Consider the following 20,222-nt stretch of genomic DNA (forward strand, 5'->3'; position numbering starts at 1 on the left):
TGGAGTGTTGAGGACGAAATCCAGACTGAAGGGGATCAAGAAGGCTATTATCAGCGAGGTGGTCACTCAGTCGGTTGTAGACCAGACGTTCGAGTAGTTTGGATAAAAAGGGGAGCAAGGAGATGGGGCGTAGGTTGTTTGGATTGGATGGGTCCAGTGAGGGTTTTTTAAGTATGGGTTTGACAAGTGCATGTTTTAGAGAGTTGGGGAAGATGCCAGAAGAGAGGGAAAGATTGAAGATGTGAGTTAGAGAGTGTAGCATAGAGTCAGAGGGTGAACGCAGCATTTGCGAGGGAACAGGATCCAGAGGGCAGGTGGTAAGGTGGACATTACCAAGTAGTTTAGCAACTTCGTCTATAGTGGTGGGGTTGAGGGAGGGAAGTAGTGATTGTGCCTGTGGGCATGATGTGTAAAGCGTGGAGGGTATCAGAACAGTACAAATCTCCACACGAATTGTATCAATCTTCTGCAATAATCTTCTGCAATAATCTACAGGTGTGTACCCTATAGAGCTAGAAACATTTAGACAGTTAGACTTTAAGGCCATCCTCCCCACCCCTCTGACATTTGGCATTTTGTTTTATTTTTATTTGGGGGGGAGCGGGTTCCTGTACTTGGCAGAAGACAGTCTGGACGATCTAAACAGAATTTCTACTTCCCCACAGTCTTCTGGGACATATCACAGGTCCCAGAAGACTGCGGGACCAGACATGATGTGTAGAGGGCACTCGGCTGTGAAGCCGTAAGCTGTCACAGCCGGGTGCCCACAGTTAATGTGCTGGGGTTGAGGAACAAACATGGTCCCCAATGCCCCCTCAGGTGAACGCATCGCATGGATCCTGGTACAGTTAAATATCTGATTAGTAAATGTCAGCAGTTACAGTTTTTGTAGGGAATTTTAATTCTCAGAAAACTGATTTGAGCTCCTCTAAGTAGGTAAGGAGAGTCCACGGGTTTACTATTATTATTGCATACTACAGATATATCACATTCTATCTTATTTAAGAAGGCAAGATTGTGTAAAAAGTGCTCTAACAGCAATCAGTTACAAATGATTAGCATTCTAATGCAGCGTACACACGATCAAACAATCAGGTGGAAAAGTCCGGCAAACTCAAGTCCGCGGGACCATCGACCCCCCCCCCCCCCCCGTGTGTAGCCTCCGGCAGACTTTTTTGACCCGAAAGTACGGCGGACTTAGAAAGTAGTTTTGCACTCCAATCTTCCCGCCGGACTTGCATTTCGGCGGACAATCTGGCCGTGCGTATGCCAGTCCGCCGTACTTTTGAAATGAATGGACTTTTCCTGCCCGGAGAAAAGTCCGCTCATTTTGAGCATGTCTCCAGGTAGGCGGGGCCCATGAAGGATGCGTCCCTGGCCCCACCACCTGGTATGGACTTAAAGCATGGGGTCCCCCCAGGTCCACATCAGGCCCTTATCCGAGCACGCTACCCGGCCAGGAAAGGGGGGGGGGGGGACAAGCGAGCGCCCCCCCCCCCTACTGAGCCGTACCAGGCCACGTGCCCACAACATAAGGGGTGCCTTGGGGAAGGGGGGGGCCGCGCGGCCCCCCACCCCAAAGCACCTTGTCCCCATGTTGATGAGGACAAGGGCCTCTTCCCGACAACCGTGGCCGTTGGGTCTGTGTACCCCTACCCATTCACCTGTAAAAAAAAAAAACACAACACACAAGGGTTAAAATAGTTTATTGCACAGCTCCGGGGGTCTTCCATCTTCGGGGGTCTTCTCGTCGGCTTTCTTCCTCGCTGCCGCCTTCTTTTTCCTACTTCGGGGGTCTTGTCCCCCTCTTCGGTTCTTCTGCCGGGCCACCGTGCCTTCTTCTAGCGCTTTTACAGGCGGTGGCCCGCCCGCAGACCCTGACAACCAGTGGCCAGGGTTGTCGGGAAGAGGCCCTTGTCCTCATCAACATGGGGACAAGGTGCTTTGGGGTGGGGGGGCCGCGTGGCCCCCTTCCTCAAGGCACCCCCCCATGTTGAGGGCATGTGGCCTGGTACGGCTCAGGAGGGGGGGGGGGCTCGCTCGTCCCCCCCTTTACTGGCCGGCCGGGTAGCGTGCTCGGACAAGGGTCTGATGTGGACCTGGGGGGGACCCCCACACCAATTTTTTCAGCGTTGGGGTTCCCCTTTAAGTCCATACCAGGTGGCGGGGCCAGCAACGTCTCCTTCGCGGGCCCCGCCTACCTGGAGACGCGCTCAAAATGAGCGGACTTTCCTCCGCGTGTGTGGGAGAGTCCGTTCAGTTCCAAAGTACGGCGAATAGTCCGACGGACTTAGTACGCCGTATTAGTTTGCTGAAAAAGTGCCGTGTGTGGGCAAGTAGCCTGTTCGGAAAGTCCGGCGGGAAGTCTGCCAGACTAAGTCCGCCGGATAGTCGGCTACGTGTGTACGCGGCATAAGTGTTGGTTTACTTCACTTTTAAAATCACGTGGGCTTTGACTGCATTAATAAATAAGCACACATGTATTTTGAAATCACAAAATTTTCATTAAAGCATACCCCGATAGTCCAAGATTTTCACCCGTGAACCAGTTATGACTTTCATCTTTTGTAGCAATTCCTAGTTTGGCCAAACTTTCCTGAAAAGAAACACAAGTCATATTTAAATAGGCAGACTGCTTTTAGTGTGAAATGAATGAAAATAATACAAGTAGAAGATATGCTTAGTTAATGAAGTTCTCTAAATGATTTAAAAGTGGAGTTAAGGGCACAGCAGTAACAGACTATGTGAATACATGTATGATATGATATATATGATATGATGTGGTATGGATGTCACACCACTTCCTCAAACTCAATCTTTCTAAAACTGAGCTTGTTATATTTCCTCCTTCACGGTCCCCCCTCTGTGATTTCACCATTAATATCAACAACACAACCATTGGTCCCTCCACACATGCCAGGGTCCTGGATGTAATCCTCGACTCGACTCTGACCTCTCCTTCAGCCCCCATATCCAATCACTGGCTAAATCCTGCCGCCTTAACCTCCGCAACATCTCTACAATTTGACCCTTCCTGGCAAATGACACTACATAGCAACTTATTCACTCCTTGATTATTTTCTGCCTTTACTACTGCAACTCTCTCCTTAATGGCCTACCCTTAAGCAGGCCATTCCCCCTTCAGTCTATTATGAATTCTGCTGCTAGACTAATACTTCTCACTAACCGATCCGTGACTGCTACTCCTCTCTGCCAATCCCTTCACTGGCTTCCCCTACCTCACCGTGTAAAATTCAAAATGCTAACCCTAACATACAAGGACATTTACAACATCGCCCCCAGCTACATCACCAACCTCACCTGGAGATATTGCCCAAATCCTCCCCTCGGCTCCTCCCAGGACCTCCTGCTCTCTAGCTCCCTTGTTACCTCACTCGTCTTCAGGACTTCTCCAGAGCCACTTCCATCCTATGGAACTCCCTGCCCCAGTATATCCGATCAGCCCCTACCCTGGCCACCTTTAGGAGATCCCTGAAACTCATTTATTCAGGGAAGCCTATTCCATACCCACCTAAAAACTGTCCCCAAGCCACCCCCATCAAATCATTCTCTGCAGCTATTACCTTTTGTACCACAACCCCCTCCCTTTAGAATGTAAGCTCTACGAGCAAGTCCCTCCTGTACCTTTTATACTGAACTGTACTGTAATTGTGTTGCCCCCTATACATTGTAAAGTGCTGTGTAAACTGTTGGTGCTATATAAATCATGTATAATAATAATAATAATATATACTGCCTTCTATATTTTATGCTGTCTGGGAAACATTCTTCTCTACTCACCTCAGCAAAATCAGCCTTTGTTGGCCAGAAGACTGGATGTCTACTATAGTACATCCAGTAGAAGCAGTGCCTTTGTGTCTGGTCCGTGGCCTGCCAGTCAAGCCTTCCCCCTCAATCTCCCATATCCCGTCTAAGCTAGAGTGAAGCAATGTCTGTAGCTTCCAAGGAATTCCACTGAGGGAAGGACCATAGTTATACCCAAGCATTACTATACATTGAATTTACTATCCTAAGCTCAGATCACATGGACTGTACTTCAACTGTGTTAAGAGGTCTATAAAAGCATTTCTTGTAGTGTTTTATGATATCATCATGATTAGGTGCAGCAGATGGTTAAATATTAGAATATGTGTTTCTAAATGTTCATGGAGTTCAGTTTCACTGCCATCCATATTTTCTTTTTAAAGTGATAACCCAAAATAAATTTATTGGCTCAGTATGAGGACTATAATTGGATTCCACTAGGTGAAACCACATCCAAAATGTAAGACACCAAGGCTGACTGGACTTGTGGACAGAATGGCGGATATCCCACCTAAAACAGGGGTCTCCAAACTTTCCAGTACAAGGGCCACATTGTATATTTTACAGATTGTCACAGGCCAAAAAAAAAAATCAGCAGCCTCTGTCTGCATACAGGAGTCCCCCCTTACCTTTCAGATGGCGGGGTCATGGTTGGCTTAGCAGTGGATATGCTGCCTCCATATTACCATATGGTTAAGGTTGCTACGGGTCAGATAAAATCTTGTAGCGGTCCGGACGTGACCTGCAGCCCTAGGTCAGAGACCCCTGGCCTAGAGCAACCAGATTCTTTCAAGATCAAACCAGAGCTATAAAAATTATGTATAAAACACATCTAGAGTTCTTACAGACTTAAAGCGCATGTGAAGATAGTGTGAACCCAAGCCTTAATGTTTTTACAGTGAGCTAAGAAGCTTTGCTTTTAATTCAAGATGCTGTATATTTTTCCTCATACCTTTATAGTTGCCTATTTAAATATACCAGGACTGCAAGAACAGTGATACCAAAACCGATCTGCATAATTAACTGCGCTGGAAGGATTTAAACTCTATTAAAAGGCCCAGTCTTATTTTCACCTTATTAAACATTTATATACATTGCTTTCTCCCAGGCCTGCTATTCCTATGTGCATCTGCAATTTGAACTGATCTCTTATCTATAATTACCTTGGAAACAAAAGACACAAAAAGCCCTGTAAAAACAGAATTTACAGCTGACACAAATGGCATGGCCTGTCTCTGCTGTGAAATACATGCCTAGCAGGAAATCCTAACTAAGCTGACTAGGAGCTATTTAGAAGACCTGTAGAAATGATCGCTTTGTATACACTGCAACAAAGAAATTATTCTGAAGACAATATCAACCGAAAATGGAACACAATACATTTCCTTTACCGTTTTTTTTGTTTTTTGTTTTTTCTCGCTTCCTCAAATTGTTTCTTCCACAGCAGTGGATACAAGCCATTTAATACCTGGATAATGGGTGATAGCTTACTTGTAACTTTTCCACTTCCAGTTCAATTTCCACAGCGGCTAACCCAGCTTTGCCCTGATCTGCTGCCAGCTGGTGGAAGAATCGTCGCCATTTTATAAGCACTTCAGAAAACTGCAACTGATAGAGAAAAGGAAGATGGGGTGAGGGCCATGTTACACAAGCATATCTGTGCCATCCTATCCATTTCATTCCCCTTCATCTCATTTCCCACATACAGATTTTATGAAAACACCACACACTGTGTATTAATGGCTTTAATATGTTCTTAGATGATATACCGATAGATATAACAAGCAAAAAAGAACAATAGCAACATTATGGGCAAGCGATAGAAATGATCCCAAAGTAAAGAGCTAATTTGGAACAAATTATATTTTAATGGCAATGGTAAATTACTTTGATTGCTACAGGCTATGCCTGGCTCATTAATTCTGACAATGACTGAACACTGCAGATTGTCTATGGAAACAAACAGTAGGCTAGTTTGTTCGGCACAGTTGTTTTTCTAAGCAAAAAAAATGGTGCTGCCTTCGTATGTGCCCAGGTTTTCTGGATGTCTGTTTTTATCTCTGTACGAAACATACAAGCAGCAAACACTTAGAAAGCTCGACAGAACCCCAAATGGCAATAGAGAAAATCTAGCTTTGGAAATGCCAAGGATCCACATGCCAAAATAGGCAATGAATGGGAAACAAAGCTACCCTAATGGCTATAACCAAGTTGTCATTGTTCACCACGTTTCCATGGACCCAGACATTAATGGGTGTAAGTTCCCTAGTTCCAGCACCATTTTCTCTCTTTACCTTGAGAAGTGGTGGCAAAGCTCAAAATCATGTGATGCAACCACCTCTCCCTATTCCATCCAAAAAACAGTATAAGAAACATAACCAATCTAGCCACATGGAAATAAATTAAACTTACATAAAACAGGTTAAAATAAATCTGTGCAATTCTGCAAACTTAAAGAATCATAATATACAGCGGTTGCTGAACTGAACAGCACATGACAGAAAAATCTATAAAAAAAACACGCTTGGACCTACTCTTTTCCATCACTTGAGCCTACCTTTTGGTTCTTTAATATGATAAATCAGTTTTAATGTTTAGCAGGAAAAGTCATAAGTTTAATGGTATTCAGCCGTTTCACTCTGGAGCTACTCTTTGCTTTGACCAAAGGCAACATCTGCCCTATATACATTTTTTCTTTCATTTTCACTTTCCATTTACATGAAATTCAGAGATAGCTGTATGATATCTCTCAAGGCAAGTTTCCTGTATGTGACATCAGTGAACTATGCCTATGTAATGTGTTCAGAAACAACCACTTCTACTCTCGATAGGAAGCCCATGTGATAGGGTAACAAGGAAAGAGTAAGGTCACCCTATCACAGAAAATGCCTGAACAAGACACTTCATGGCAGGATCGATCATGAGCGATTTTAAAGAGGATGTCAACTTGATTCATGAATTTTGAGCTACAGCTATCTTTAGTGTTTTTTTTTATCTCTCTTCAAAGCACGATGGCAGATACAAGTGTGTGTGGGGGAGGTTGCTATAAATAGATTAGTAGACTATTCACAGGTATGCTCTGCATGTGTGGGAAGTGGGTGTGTGCCCTTCCTCCAATCAGCCGTCTCACGGCATCTAACAATACTCCACTCCTACAGATGAATGAGGAAGTAAAAAATCAACAGTACATGCAGTTTCTAAACATTATATAAAAGGTGACGACAGCAGATATACATATAAAACTTACGTAAGGAGATTTGTTTAATCCCTGTGTATCATCTGAGGCTGTTCACTTCACTGCGTATATGTGAGGGTTTTCATCCACTTTAAATAGTCAATACATCCAAAATGTATTTTGTCGTCGTTTAATGTCAAAATATGATCTCTACCTATCTGTACAACTTTGTCTTTATTCATGTTTTGATTGTTTGTAAATACCTAGTTGATCCTGCCATTTCACCGTATTTCTTTATTCACAGTAGCAATAGAATAGTAGCTGATCCTGGGAATCCTCCGTTGCTACTCTCAGTGAGCATGCCCTAGAAGCAGTGTACTTCTGGTTTCTGGTCTAGTCGCCCCAATTGTGTATTTGATTGTGTGCACCTCTTGTCATCTGTTGTATGTGGGTTGTACCAAGAGATCACTGAGAACTAGAATAGGGGAGCATGTGTGCGATACCCGTAATCCTAATGCAAAGTTACTTTTGCATGCTTCGCATCATTTTAAAGGGGTTGTAAAGTAAAAATTTTTATTTTTTTAAAATAAAAAACATGTCATACTTACCTCCACTGTGCAGCTCGTTTTGCACAGAGTGGCCCCGAACCTGCTCTTCTGGGGTCCCTCGGCGGCTGTCTCTGCTTCCTCCCGCAGGTGCTTCTCACGTTAATGCGAGCTCCCTCGCATTGGTGAGAAGCACTGCGGGCGCGCTCCCGTGATACAGCCGGCGGCTATAGCCGCTCGCTGTATCACAATGCCCCGCCCCCCGGCGCGCTGCGTCATTGGATGTGATTGACAGCAGCGCGAGCCAATGGCTGCGCTGCTTTCAATCCATCCACTCCAGCCAATCAGCGGCCAGGCTGAGCGGCGAAGAGGACGGCGGGGGCGAGCGCGGGATTTTCGAGGGGTCAGGTAAGTAAAACGGGGGGACTGGGGGCGCCGGCAGTGTGAGATGTTTTTTCACCTTAATGCATAGAATGCATTAAGGTGAAAAAACATTTACCTTTACAACCCCTTTAAGGAATGTAATGGGGGAAGCATGTCCAGCTTTAGATTTTGTGGCATAGAGACCGCCAGACACTAGGAAAAAACGGAAGCATGATGATTGGAGGTAGAGATATACAAGGGCTGGCTTCAAAAGTTTTTGTTTCGCCGGTGACCTTACAGGTGGCAGTATGACACAACTGTTTAAAAATTCTGAATTCCTGTGTCCCTCAATTGCTCCAGAAACTTGGAACAAATCAATAAAGTCCTAAGTGGACACAGAGGTCCTAATGGAAAAGCGAAGCCCTCAGCTTCGCTCCAACAGAGCTGAAGAATGAGAACGATGACTTGGCAAGAAACCGAGACATAACTCTTGGCAGGTAGCCTTATAAAAGGGCTGGCTTTAATGTTTTTTCTGTCGTGTCCCAACCTCATGTTGGCGGCAGCATAACTCAACTGTTTAACTGGTTCCCGCCTGGCGCACACTGATATACGTCGGCAGAATGACCCAGACTGGTAAATGTGCATACTTTAAATTTGCACTGATTGCTGTATAAATGACAATGGTCCCAAAAATGTGTAAAAAATGTCCGACGTGTCCACCATAATGTCGCAGTCATGATAAAAATACAAAATATATATATATATAAACATAAAAAAATAAAAAAAAATAAAAAAAAATCGAAAATGCCATAAAACTATCCCCTATTTTGTAAACGCTATAATCAAACGCTTATTGCGATCTTTTTTTTTTACCAAAAATATGTAGAATACGTATCGGCCTAAACTGACGAAAAAAAATGTTTTCGTATATATTTTTAGGGGATATTTATTATAGCAAAAGGTAAAAAAAAATGCGTTTTTCAAAATTGATGCTGTTTTTTGGTTTATAGCGCAAAAAATGGAATTACGTACCGGTAATGTCCTTTTCCAGGAGTCTTTCAGGACAGCCACCTTAGAGAGACACCGGCTCCTCCCCTCTGAGGAAACACCGCCTTCATTTTCATGATTTAAGCCCCTCCTCCCTTCGTTCCTCAGTTCTTCCAGAGTACCTCCGGCCAAACTGGGGAGACACAAGAACACGTCAAACAAATAAACTTTTTAAGTCTTACCTGACGGCCTCATGTAATGAGTTCCCGATGATCTGCAAACAATTTGGGTGGGAACCGGTGCTGTCCTGAAAGACTCCTGGAAAAGGACATTACCGGTACGTAATTCCATTTTTCCCCAATCGTCTTTCAGGACAGCCACCTTAGAGAGGATAAGCGAGTACATTACCTTAGGGTGGGACCACTGCCTGCAGTACTATACGGCCAAAGGCTTGTTCTTTGGCTGACAGAAGATCCAGTCTATAATGTTTCACAACCGTAGAAACACTGGACTACGTTGCAGCACTACAGATCTGTGCAGGAGATGCCCCAGCCCACTCTGCCTGAGAAGTTGCCACTGCCCCGGCTGAGTGTGCTCTAACCCCAACTGGAGGACCTAACCTCCCTGTCACGTACGCCTGTCCAATGGCTAACTTATCCATCTAGCTATCGTACGTTTAGAGGCTTTGGAACCCTTCCTAGCCCCAGAAAACAACACAAAAAATGAATCAGATTTCTTGAACTGACCTTGTGCAATCCAAATAATGAAGAACACATCTTTTAGCATCTTAATCTGTGAAACGTGTTCCTGTTCTCCTACTGGATTCGAACAGAAAGTAGGTAGCACAATCTCCTGTATTCTTATGGAAACTAGAGGCTACCTTAGGTAAAAAAGGTGCCCTAATAGAAAGGGCTTCGAGTCACTTACTCTCCCTGCTGTAGTGATTGCCACCAAAAATACAGTTTTGGGAGTGATCAATCTTAACGAGCAAGGTTCTAACGGCTCAAAAGGTTCCCTTGTGAGAACCTGTAAAACTAAAGCAAGATCCCGACTGGGAAGGGGGCGACCAAAGGCTTGGTCTTCACCTACTTAAGGCTCTGAAGAACCTTACTATCCCAAGGTCTGACATTAGAAGTCTATTCCGAAACACGCTTGAAACGGATACCTGACTCTCCAATGTTTCGGGGCTAACCTTTTATCTGCCCCTGACTGCCGGACCTCTAGAACGGCCCCCGAGCTGTGCTCCTTGAAGGAGTTCTCTGAGCACCAGCTATTGAACCGCCTCTATACCCTCAAAAAAATGGTCTGAGCTTCCATTTACCTGCCATTCAAAAGAGTGGCTACTAACAGTCTGAGACCCCTTTGCCATTCGGAACTTCCTCAGTAGCCAAGCTGCAAGGTTCCACCTGGGGGCAGCAGATTGGACACTGGGAAAAAACCCAGGGGAGTTCCACCGAATGAAATTAAGAATGGAGACCCACGGCCTCCTGGGCCAATGAGGTGCGATTAGAAAGAGTCACCAGAACTTCCTCAACTCTGCAGGAATCAAGACGGGAATCAGGACGGGAAGGGGGAAAACATAGCACCTAGAGAAATCCTAAGTCTGTGCTTAGTGCGTCTGCTTCCGACATCCCATCTCCCCTGCTCATAGAACAGGAGATGGCTTCTTTCGCGTTTTCCCTTGGGGCAAAAAGAAGTCTATCGAGGGCATCCCCCTCCCCCGGGTGATCATTTCGAAAACGTCCTGTTTGAGAACCTGGTTGCTCTCTCCCTGCGTTCTCCTGCTGAGGCATCTAATACCTGAATTTGCTCTCCTTTCCACCGGATCACTGGAAGGAACGGAATTTAACATTTGGCCCATCTGAGGGTGGCTTTTCGCTAAGGCCCTTAAGGCTCTGCTCCAGAAGCCCCCGTTTTATTGACGTAAGCCACTGCCAAGGGATTGTCTCCATGACTGCTACCTAATGTCCCCAGAGCACTCTCTACGGGGTCCTGAGAACCAGATCTACTGCTCTCAACTCCCTCCAATTTTGAGGGTCTCTTTGACTCCCTCCTTCTTGGATATTGGCCAAATCCACTCTAGGCCTTGTGACAAACATGCTCCCCTATCCCACCAAAGGGACTTTAAAATACAGGCTATGTAGTATTATCTCAATGCTCTAAGTCGGTTACTCACTGCTACCTTGCCAGCACGGGACTGTCAGCTGTGACCTTTGCCATTCGGTGATCAGTCATGAGCTACCGTGCTAAAGCTAGCAACAGAGACCCTCGTGATTTGACACAGGGTGGACTAGAACTCAGACATACGCAATCCAACCGCAGACTGCGCCTTTGGGAGACGGCGCGCATTGTCACACGCCACCGCTCCTGGCTTCTTTACCTGAGTTAGAACCGAAAACAAAGAGTCCTAAGGCCCTCTACTGTGGCCCCAAACCTTCAAGATGAATAGCTTGCAGACGACAGTAACGTAACCCCGTCCACTGAACAGCTAGGAGCGTGGATGTCAGTAAGCTCAACCTGACCCTCTTTACTCAGGAAGGTGACCCCCTTGGGAAGAAGTTTAAGATGAGTTTCCGTAGGTTCAGAGGCCAACCCAGGCTCCCTAATAGGTCCCTTATAAGCTGTGGATCCCCGTTCAACTGCGCCAGAGAAGGGACAAACAGGAGAAGATCGTTAAGATACACGATCACAGAGACTACCCTGAGACGCAGGAAGGACAGGACCTCTACCATCGCAGGAAGGTGACCCCCTTTGGTGAAGATACTAGGGAGAAGGGGATAGCCCAAAGGGGAGTGCTTTAAACTGAAGGTGTAGCACCCCTACCGAGGTTATCCCTGCCAGCATGAGGAAACGCTGGTGGCTTTCTGCGTTGGAAATATGCAGGTATGCATCCTTTACTACCGATGCCCTGAAACAGTTTTGGTGGAAGAGGTGCCCTCACCCCGTGATTAAAACCAACCAAAAACTTCTGTAGGTGACCAAGACACCCAGACGATTCAGGCTCAGGATGAGCCTGAACTTTTCCACAGGCTTGCGAACCCCAAATGAGAGAATAGAAGCCTTGCCTATTTAATCTGCTGGGACCTTTATTACCACTTCCTATTCCTCTAACTCCTGCAGAGGAAAGAAAGGCACCTTTTGTCAGCTCAGTGACAAGGAGTCTCAAAGGGGGAAGCTCTGAAAACTCCACACGGTAACCTCTTTTGATGATCCCCAACACAAACTGATTGGAGGTGATCATCTCCCACTGGGGGAAGAAGGACCCTTTTTAACTGCTCCCCCTATTTTTTTTTTTTTTTTTTCTTAAGGGGAAAGGCCTCTTTCTTATAAGCCATGCGATAGCACTGCTTCAAGACCTGGCCCAAACAGCAGGTCTCCTCTAAAGAGGGATTCCACCGAGCTTTGATTTGGACGCCCTGTCCCTCTGCCATGTCTACAGCCTTAAGGCCCTCCAGGCTGAGTTGGTCAGAGCCGAGGACCTTGCATACCATCGAATGAATTAAGCCGAAGCATCCGCAGAGTATGCCAATGCCTAAAGCAGCACGGGAAAAGGAGGATAGAAAAGACTCCTCTGCCGTCATTGCTTCATCTGGATAAGCCAATACTTTGTACTACGAGCCACCACTGTGGCTGCTATGGTAGGCTTAGAGATTTCCTTATGGTAAAACCCAGGCATCTTCAAACCATAGGGTCTAAAAGTGCCCCCATGTCCCCAAGGACAGGTCAGTATGCCTGGACATCTGAGAAAAGGCCGCATCTAACCCGGGGGATTTTATTCCAGATGAGAGCCTCCTCTTCCGCCCAAGGAAACCTTTGCTTTAATGCACCAGAAAAGAAAAGTTTTCCTTCGGGATCCTGCCATCCTTGATGGCATCAATCAAGACGTCATGACCCGGGAACACCCGCTCCCCCTAGGCCCTAGTACATCTGATCGTGGGGTGACAGTGCCTCCTAAGTGATTTGGACAGCTCTCAAGAGCCTTTCCATCTCATCCAGGGGAAGTTTATACCGTGAGGTTCTTTTGGGTTCCCCATCCAAGTCCTCACCCTCAGTCTCCCTTTGGGAGTCTGAGACGGCACTGTCCACTTCTTCCTCAACTTCCCTCTGGAACCCTCTGGATTCTCCCTAACCTGTGGGAGGAACAACCATTGGGTTAGGTGGAACACTCTGCTGTGCTGGTGAAAAGAGTGCTCTGGAGCTGAGGGCATTGAAACCTTTACAAAAGCCGCCAGATCTGCACCCTGTTCTGCTGCCTGCTCTCTAATGGCACCCAAACAGAGCTATGGACTGAGCTATCCAGACCTTTAAAACACTCCTTACAAAGTGCCTTGAACCAGGAATTCCCCAAAGAGGCTCTACATGAAGGACACTTCCTCCCAGAGCCAAGGGGGGACCTGCTTAAGTCTTTCTGAGATACCTGAAGCAAAAGAGAGAGAGCAGCATAAACTTTAAAAAGAAAAGAAAAGAAACACCAGCACTACTTAAGAGAACCACCGGGAGTGCCCCCTCCTAGGATCAATCTCCACCTGGATCCCAGATGCACTGCCCTTCCCCCCGACCACCTAGGGGGAAAACACACCAGTGGAGCTACTGGTTATAAGGTAAGGGAACCCCTCTCCAGGGCTATTACCTTTGAGTGGCTGGTGCTGTTATCTCCAGGAGTTCTTGAAGCCTCTGCTTCGGACATTCTCCCGTTGAGGAAGCGTGGTACGAACGTGCCTCCAACAGCTACCTGTGCAGACTGTAGAAAGAGAGGCTGCACCAGCCGAACGCTAGGTTCCCCTTCACGTGCCGCGTCCGGAACCGGAAGACGCGGATTGAACGAAGGGGTCCGCCCCCACCGGAACTGACGTCGCCCGCCTACCGGTCCGGCTTCCAGCTCCCAGCCGGCTGCATACACAGGGGGGCCCTGGACGCCTTCGTTCAGTACCCCACTGGGCGAAACGCAGGGATGAACCTCTCCAAAGACTTCCTGCTTTCCCCAAGCGAAGATTGGAGTGCGTGTAAAGGTCAGTCGAGTATTCAGCTTCCCCAGCCGACTGGACTGTTTGTTCCGTTGAAACACCCACGGGTGAACGAACAGACGACCCCATAAACTTCCTGCTTCCCCAAGCGAAGTTTAGGGTATATGGACAGTACGAACACTTCAGCTCCCCGCTGATAGGACTGTCCCGGACCGACCGATAAATGGTCGGATAGCCGAACGAGGCCGGGGCTCCGCTCGGATAGCTTTCAGATTCACCAACCGAATTCAGCCTTCAGGTTCCTTGGCGATGTCTCCCCGCCGGAGGAAACACCATAACTGAGGAACGAAGGGAGGAGGGGCTTAAATCATGAAAATGAAGGCGGTGTTTCCTCAGAGGGGAGGAGCCGGTGTCTCTCTAAGGTGGCTGTCCTGAAAGACGATTGGGGAAAAATAAAAACTGTAGGGGTGATCAAATACCACCAAAAGAAAGATCTATTTGTGGGGGAAAAAAGGCTGTCAATTTTGTTTGGGAGCCACGTCACATGACTGTGCAATTGTCCGTTAAAACTACGCAGTGCCGAATCGCAAAAAGTGCTCTGGTCAGGATGGGGGTAAAATCTTCCGGGGCTGAATTGGTTAAAAAAAAAAAATCTGAATTCCTGTGTCCCTCAAACAATTAAAAAAAACGAATTTGTAATTCCCTATACATCAGCGCTCAGACTGGGACAATACTTTGTGCCAATCAGGTGTGAAGCATACAAATGTTCTAGTATGGCCACAAAGGGAGAGGGCAGAGATATGACCTTGTCAGTCTGCTGCGGCTCCTTTACTGTTTAATCACAGGCTGTGGACAGGAAGGTGATCTAGCAGATCGCCAGGCTGGCCATGCTGTGTAACATAACTTTTTTAATCTAATAAATAAATGCACAAAAATACAAATCATTTCTCAGATAAAACAGCTTCTTAAGAGTACTATAACTGTGTATTTAGTTGTTTGCCTAAGTTCAACTTTAAGCTTATCTGGAAAGCAAGGTATGAAATACACGCAGAGCAGTATTCGAATCAAAGTGGTATTGAACAGTGCTGAACTTGTAACAGAGATTGTGCGATTAACAGCTGTGGTTTTCCTTTGTGTCTATTAAATCAGCAAGGTCTAAAGTGGCATTGACTTATGTACCAGAGATATCAGTTCCCAATACAAGTGCTTTAAATTAAAAGTTCAATATACAAGCCAAGCAGGAGGTTGCAAGTTTTTTTTTCTTTTAACAGGTTACAAAACAAACTGTTTTATCAAAATAAATGAGCCCTGTCCTCACAAAAGAAGAATATAACCCCTTACCCACAATTATTAGGATTTTAGAGCAAAAGGCCACTAACTTTTGTTTAGCTAAATGACAAATAAATGTACTTCTGCAGTATGACACAAAGCACAGGTGAAAATTTGCACTAGTCCAAATAAGGAGCCTCTTTTTTTGCTAGAAAATGACTTGGAACCCCCAAAAATTATAATTTTTTTTTCTAACACCCTAGAGAATAAAATGGCGGGCGTTGCAATACTTTGTGTCCCACCGTATTTGCGCAGTAGTCTTACAAGCACACTTTTTTTTGGAAAGAATACACTTTTTTTAAATTAAAAAATAAAACAGTAAAGTTAGCCCAATTATTTTATATTGTGAAAGATAATGTTCCGCTCGTGGAATGGCAAAAAACTTTTACCCTTAAAAATCTCCATAGGCGATGTTTAAAAAAATTCTACAGATTGCATGTTTTGCATGACAGAGGGGGTCTAGGGCTAGAATTATTGCTATCGCTCTACCGATCATGTTGATACCTCACATAGGTGGCTTGAACACCATTTTCATAAGCGGGCATTTTCACATGCGGGCACTACTCACGTATGCATTTGCTTCTGCATGCGAGCTCGGCGGGACGGGGCGCGATTAAAAAAAAAAAAAAAAAAAGTGTCACTTTTATTTCTATTACAAGGAATGTAAAAATCCCTTGCAATAGAAAAAAAAAAAAAAACATGACAGGACCTCTTAAATATGAGATCTGGGGTCAAAATGATCCCAGATCTCATATTTACACTAAAATGCAATTTTAAAAAAAAATTGGCATTAAACAAATACAAAAAAAAGTCCCCTTAATGTATCCCCCCTGGATGTAAACCCAAAAATCGTTTGTTTGTTTTTTTTGGATGTCATAATGTAGAGTATACGATTTCCTATGATTTAAGCCCAGTTTTGCCACAAAGTTAATCCAGCTGAGCAATCCTCTTATTGTTGACAAACAGAGAAAAACTTTGTCAAATCCTCCCCCTTGCTGTGAGTGATATACATGATTTACATATCTCGTGCACTAGCATAAGAGACATGCATTATTTTTTAATTCTCTCCCACTCCTTTCTTCTGCTGATCTGCCAGAATTGGATGTTCCCCACCTCAGCATGATTTGGCATGCTGAAGTCATGTGGTTACTTTCCTGTCTTTTCACTGGATGTTAGAGATCATAAGCAGAAGTTCAGTGTAAGAAATACCCCGGAGAATATGCATATTGACAAGGGGAGTGTAGATGTGGGCGGGGAGTCTACTGATGTCACGACTCCACCCACCATGCTCCAGACAACAGACCCACCCACAGAATATGCAGTTTTTCAGTTCTCATAACAGACAGAGGGGAAACATTTGACAGGTAGGGATACATGCAGGAGGCATGTATATCCTTATAAATAACCTCATTGGCAGTAGTTTAGAAAGGATGACATTGGGTTTACATCCAATTTAAGAGGTATGGGCAGTGATATGGAGACGGGTGGGGGCCATCTTCCCCTCACTCGTCTCCATGTCAGGCTAGGGAAGGGATCGAATAGCCTCCGCCGCTACCGACGGCTCCATTAAGCGGCGGGGGGCACCAAAGCATGGCGGGGGGTGGGGTTGGCCCTCTCCCGCCTCTGATAAAAGTGATCTCGCCGCTAATTGCCGCAGAGACCACTTTTATCTTGAAGCAGACGGCCCGTTGAAGAGGATACTGGGGTTATGGCAGCCAGCTGCTGCCATAACAACAATATTCCTCTTCAAAGTACCAAAGTATAACGGCGGTGGGCGGTCCAGAGGTGGCTAAACACACATTATCTAAATAGGTAACGGCAATCTTTTTCGGTTTTAGATCCTGAAGTTGTCTAAGGTGCCTCATGTTTGTCAGTAATCATCCTCTTGTGTATCAGTAATCGGACTGCTTTGATATAGCACCATTTTTTTATCCTTATTTGCCACTTTGAAGAGTGTGATTCAGAGCTGTAACACAAGCAGGTAAATAAATATTGCTGGCTCAAGAAAACAAGTGGCGCATTTGCTTTCGTGGAGGATTCTGTAAGGTACAGTTTGGCGACTGGTACCAAGTCTGCATAATAATTCACTTTTTATATTCGTGATACATGATTTTCTGCTTATTAGGAAACAACAGCTGTAATCATGGGCTTTGCAATGCCATGTGCTGAATACCTAGGACCAACCCCTGCCATATTCTATTCTCATGTGCTCTCAGGAATGCCCACTTATTATTTAATAAGTTAATCTCTGTCCATTACATTTTTTTTTCCAATTTGTCTGGTTACTGAAACTTGGCTTCAGGAATCCGACTCTGACTCTACACCTGTCCTCTCCCATGGTGGCCTCCACTGAACTCACTCAAACAGAAGCAAGGTGGATTTGGAAACCTTTTATTGGCCTCCTGGACCAGTGTCAAGCTTGCTTGCCAACTCTGCCTGGTTACCCTACTTTCTATACTCTGAAACACTCAATATCATTTTTGGCAATGTAAAGCCACCATAAAAAGGGAATTAAGATTTAACTTTTATATGCCTAGTGAAATTAGTTAATCAAGACAGTTCATGTACTAAATGGAAAACAGAAAGTAACACAAGCATACCAAAAACTGGGGTCTTCCTAATGCAGTGAGCTTGATTGCAGAAAAGCCATCTTCAGAACTTCCACCTACAATATAAAAAAAATAAAAAGTTTCAGTTCTTTCTATTGTTTTGCACTTAAAGCGCAACTCCACTTTTGTTGAGAAAAAAAAAACATTCTGGGCGATCGATGTACGTTGCAAGGATTTTAACAAACTTTATTGCAGATTCCTACCTTTTGTTATTCTGAAGAAATCCATGTGTGTTTGTATTCATATGGGTAAATTAAGTCTCATGCGAGTGGTTTATAATTATTAGCTGTGCACCCGCGTTGCACTAATGAGGAAAGCTGCTATGCCTGCATCCTTTTAGCCGTGATTTCCTATTGTCATATTGGCATATACTGGAAGCCCAGTTACCTGTAGGCTTTATGTATTTGTAAGAGCTACACCATTGGTTTCCTTTGTTATGGGCATTGAAAAAGATCCATACTCAAGTGTAACCCTAAAGGCATTTTACAATTTCATGTTTCCATTGTAATGATTGACTCACATGCTGTGGCTGCAGTTTGTAGTGTAATGGCTGATCGATTCTACTATATCTGTGTATTGCTGCAGGAAGCCTGCCACTATTCACCAGAGGGACAGGCAACTTTGGCCCCATGCACAAAAGGATATAAAAGAAGGCTTTTACAATGCCCCTCTAGGTTTGCATTCATGGGTGTTTGCAGGTAGAATACTTTAGAGGCAGAAATAAAAAGGAAACGCATTGCCAAAACATTCAGGAGGTAAAACAAAAAACACCAAACGAGCAAAAACTTGCACTTACGAGCATTCAATTAGGTGCAATTATAACGCATTTTAACCACTTCGATACAGGGCACTTTCACCCCCTTCCTGCTGAGGCCAGTTTTCAGATTTAAGTGCTGTCACACTTTGAATGACAATTGCACAGTCATGCAGCACTGTACACAAATTACATTTTTATAATTTTTTGAGACAGTTTTCTTTTGGTGGTATTTAATCACCCCTGTAGCTTTTCATTTTTTGCTAGACAAAGATGTAAAAGAAAGTTTTGAAAAAACAAAAACAAAATTTTTCTTAGTTTCGGTTAAAAAAAATTTGCAGTAATTTTTCTTCACTGATGTGTGCCGATGAGGCTGCGCTGACGGGCACTCATGAGGCTGCACTGATGATCGGTGCCCCGATTATCAACGTAAATAAAAGTACTCGCTGTGCCTTATCAGACTTGCCAATTAGCTCTCCTATCCTCACACAGACAGTGTGAGGAAAGTAAAGCCCATAACTGGTGAGTCGGTTTACCTGTGATTATCTGGGAATAGACATAGCTGATCACATGGTAAAAGGGCCATTGTGATTGGCTCTTTACTGTGATATGTGATCAGCTGTGTCCAACGGACACAGCGGTCACAGAGTGTGCCCGATGCGTGCCTCAGGGGGCGCATGGAAGGCATAAACATGGATGTCCTCCAGAACTTGAGAGCAGTGCTGTAGCAGTCTTTCAGCTATAGCACGGTAAGAAAGCAGTTAATTGGCAGAGTACATTAATATTCTGGCAATAGAATGTATGAATGCCAACGAACAAATGCACATAAACATGCAAAATGTGGCTTTGTGTGATTTTTCAGCTGTGTATTCCTCCCCTGGAGAAAAAGCATTCAAGGAGTGAAAGATTGTGTGCATGAGGCCTACAAGGTCACACATCGTCCATTGCATGCCTAGCCATTTTCTCTGTGTCGCATTACAAATGTCGGAGTACTAATGTGATTAAAACACATTTCTTCCAGCATGAAGTTAATTGCTCTACCCATATGAATAGCTGTATGACAGTTTGTCTATTGACCACTAGGGGGGGTCGCGTACGACGCCGAACAGATTCGCCGGGCACCTGCAATCGCTCTACACAGAGACAACAATGTTCGGTCTCCTCACCCAAGCAGTCCCCCCCGCACAGTTAGAATCACTCTCTAGGTAACACAGTTAACCCCTTGATCGCCCCCTACTGTTAACTCCTTCCCTGCCAGTGAAATTTACACAGTAATCAGTGCATTTTTATAGCACAGATTGCTGTATAAGTGGCAATGGTCCCAAAAATGTTTCAAAAGTGTCCAACTGTCTGCCATAATGTTTCAGTCCCGATAAAAAAAAAAAAATTAAAAAAAATCGCTATAATAGTAATAAAAATGCCATAAATCTTTCCCCTATTTTGTAGATGCTATAACTTTTGCGCAAACCAATCAACGTACGCTTATTGCAATTTCTATTACCAAAAATATGTAGAACACATAGCGTCCTAAAATAAGGAAAATTTTGCTTTTTCGAAAAAAAAAAAAAAAAATTGGGGATATTTATTACATGAAAAAGTACAAAATATAGTGTTTTTTTTCCAAAATGGTCTTTTTTTGTTTAATAGCGCAAAAAAGAATTAAAAACAGCA

At 44.7% G+C, this 20,222-nt stretch overlaps 1 protein-coding gene across 1 annotated transcript in view; it reads right to left on the reverse strand.

Moving 5' to 3' along the window:
* PRODH (proline dehydrogenase 1) overlaps nt 1-20,222 on the reverse strand; it is a 255,515-nt gene that overhangs the window by 114,430 nt on the left and 120,863 nt on the right. Inside the window, exons 5-7 of the mRNA XM_077461427.1 lie at nt 17,789-17,853; nt 5,317-5,433; nt 2,517-2,596 (exon numbers count right to left, since the gene is read on the reverse strand). Coding sequence (XP_077317553.1) covers nt 2,517-2,596; nt 5,317-5,433; nt 17,789-17,853 — 262 coding nt within the window. The remainder of the gene's footprint in view (nt 1-2,516; nt 2,597-5,316; nt 5,434-17,788; nt 17,854-20,222) is intronic.

The sequence above is a fragment of the Lithobates pipiens genome, unplaced genomic scaffold (assembly GCF_037356315.1).
Source record: "Lithobates pipiens isolate NorthernLeopardFrog02 unplaced genomic scaffold, aLitPip1_a1.2 Scaffold_3, whole genome shotgun sequence".
NCBI classification, from domain to species: domain Eukaryota; kingdom Metazoa; phylum Chordata; class Amphibia; order Anura; family Ranidae; genus Lithobates; species Lithobates pipiens.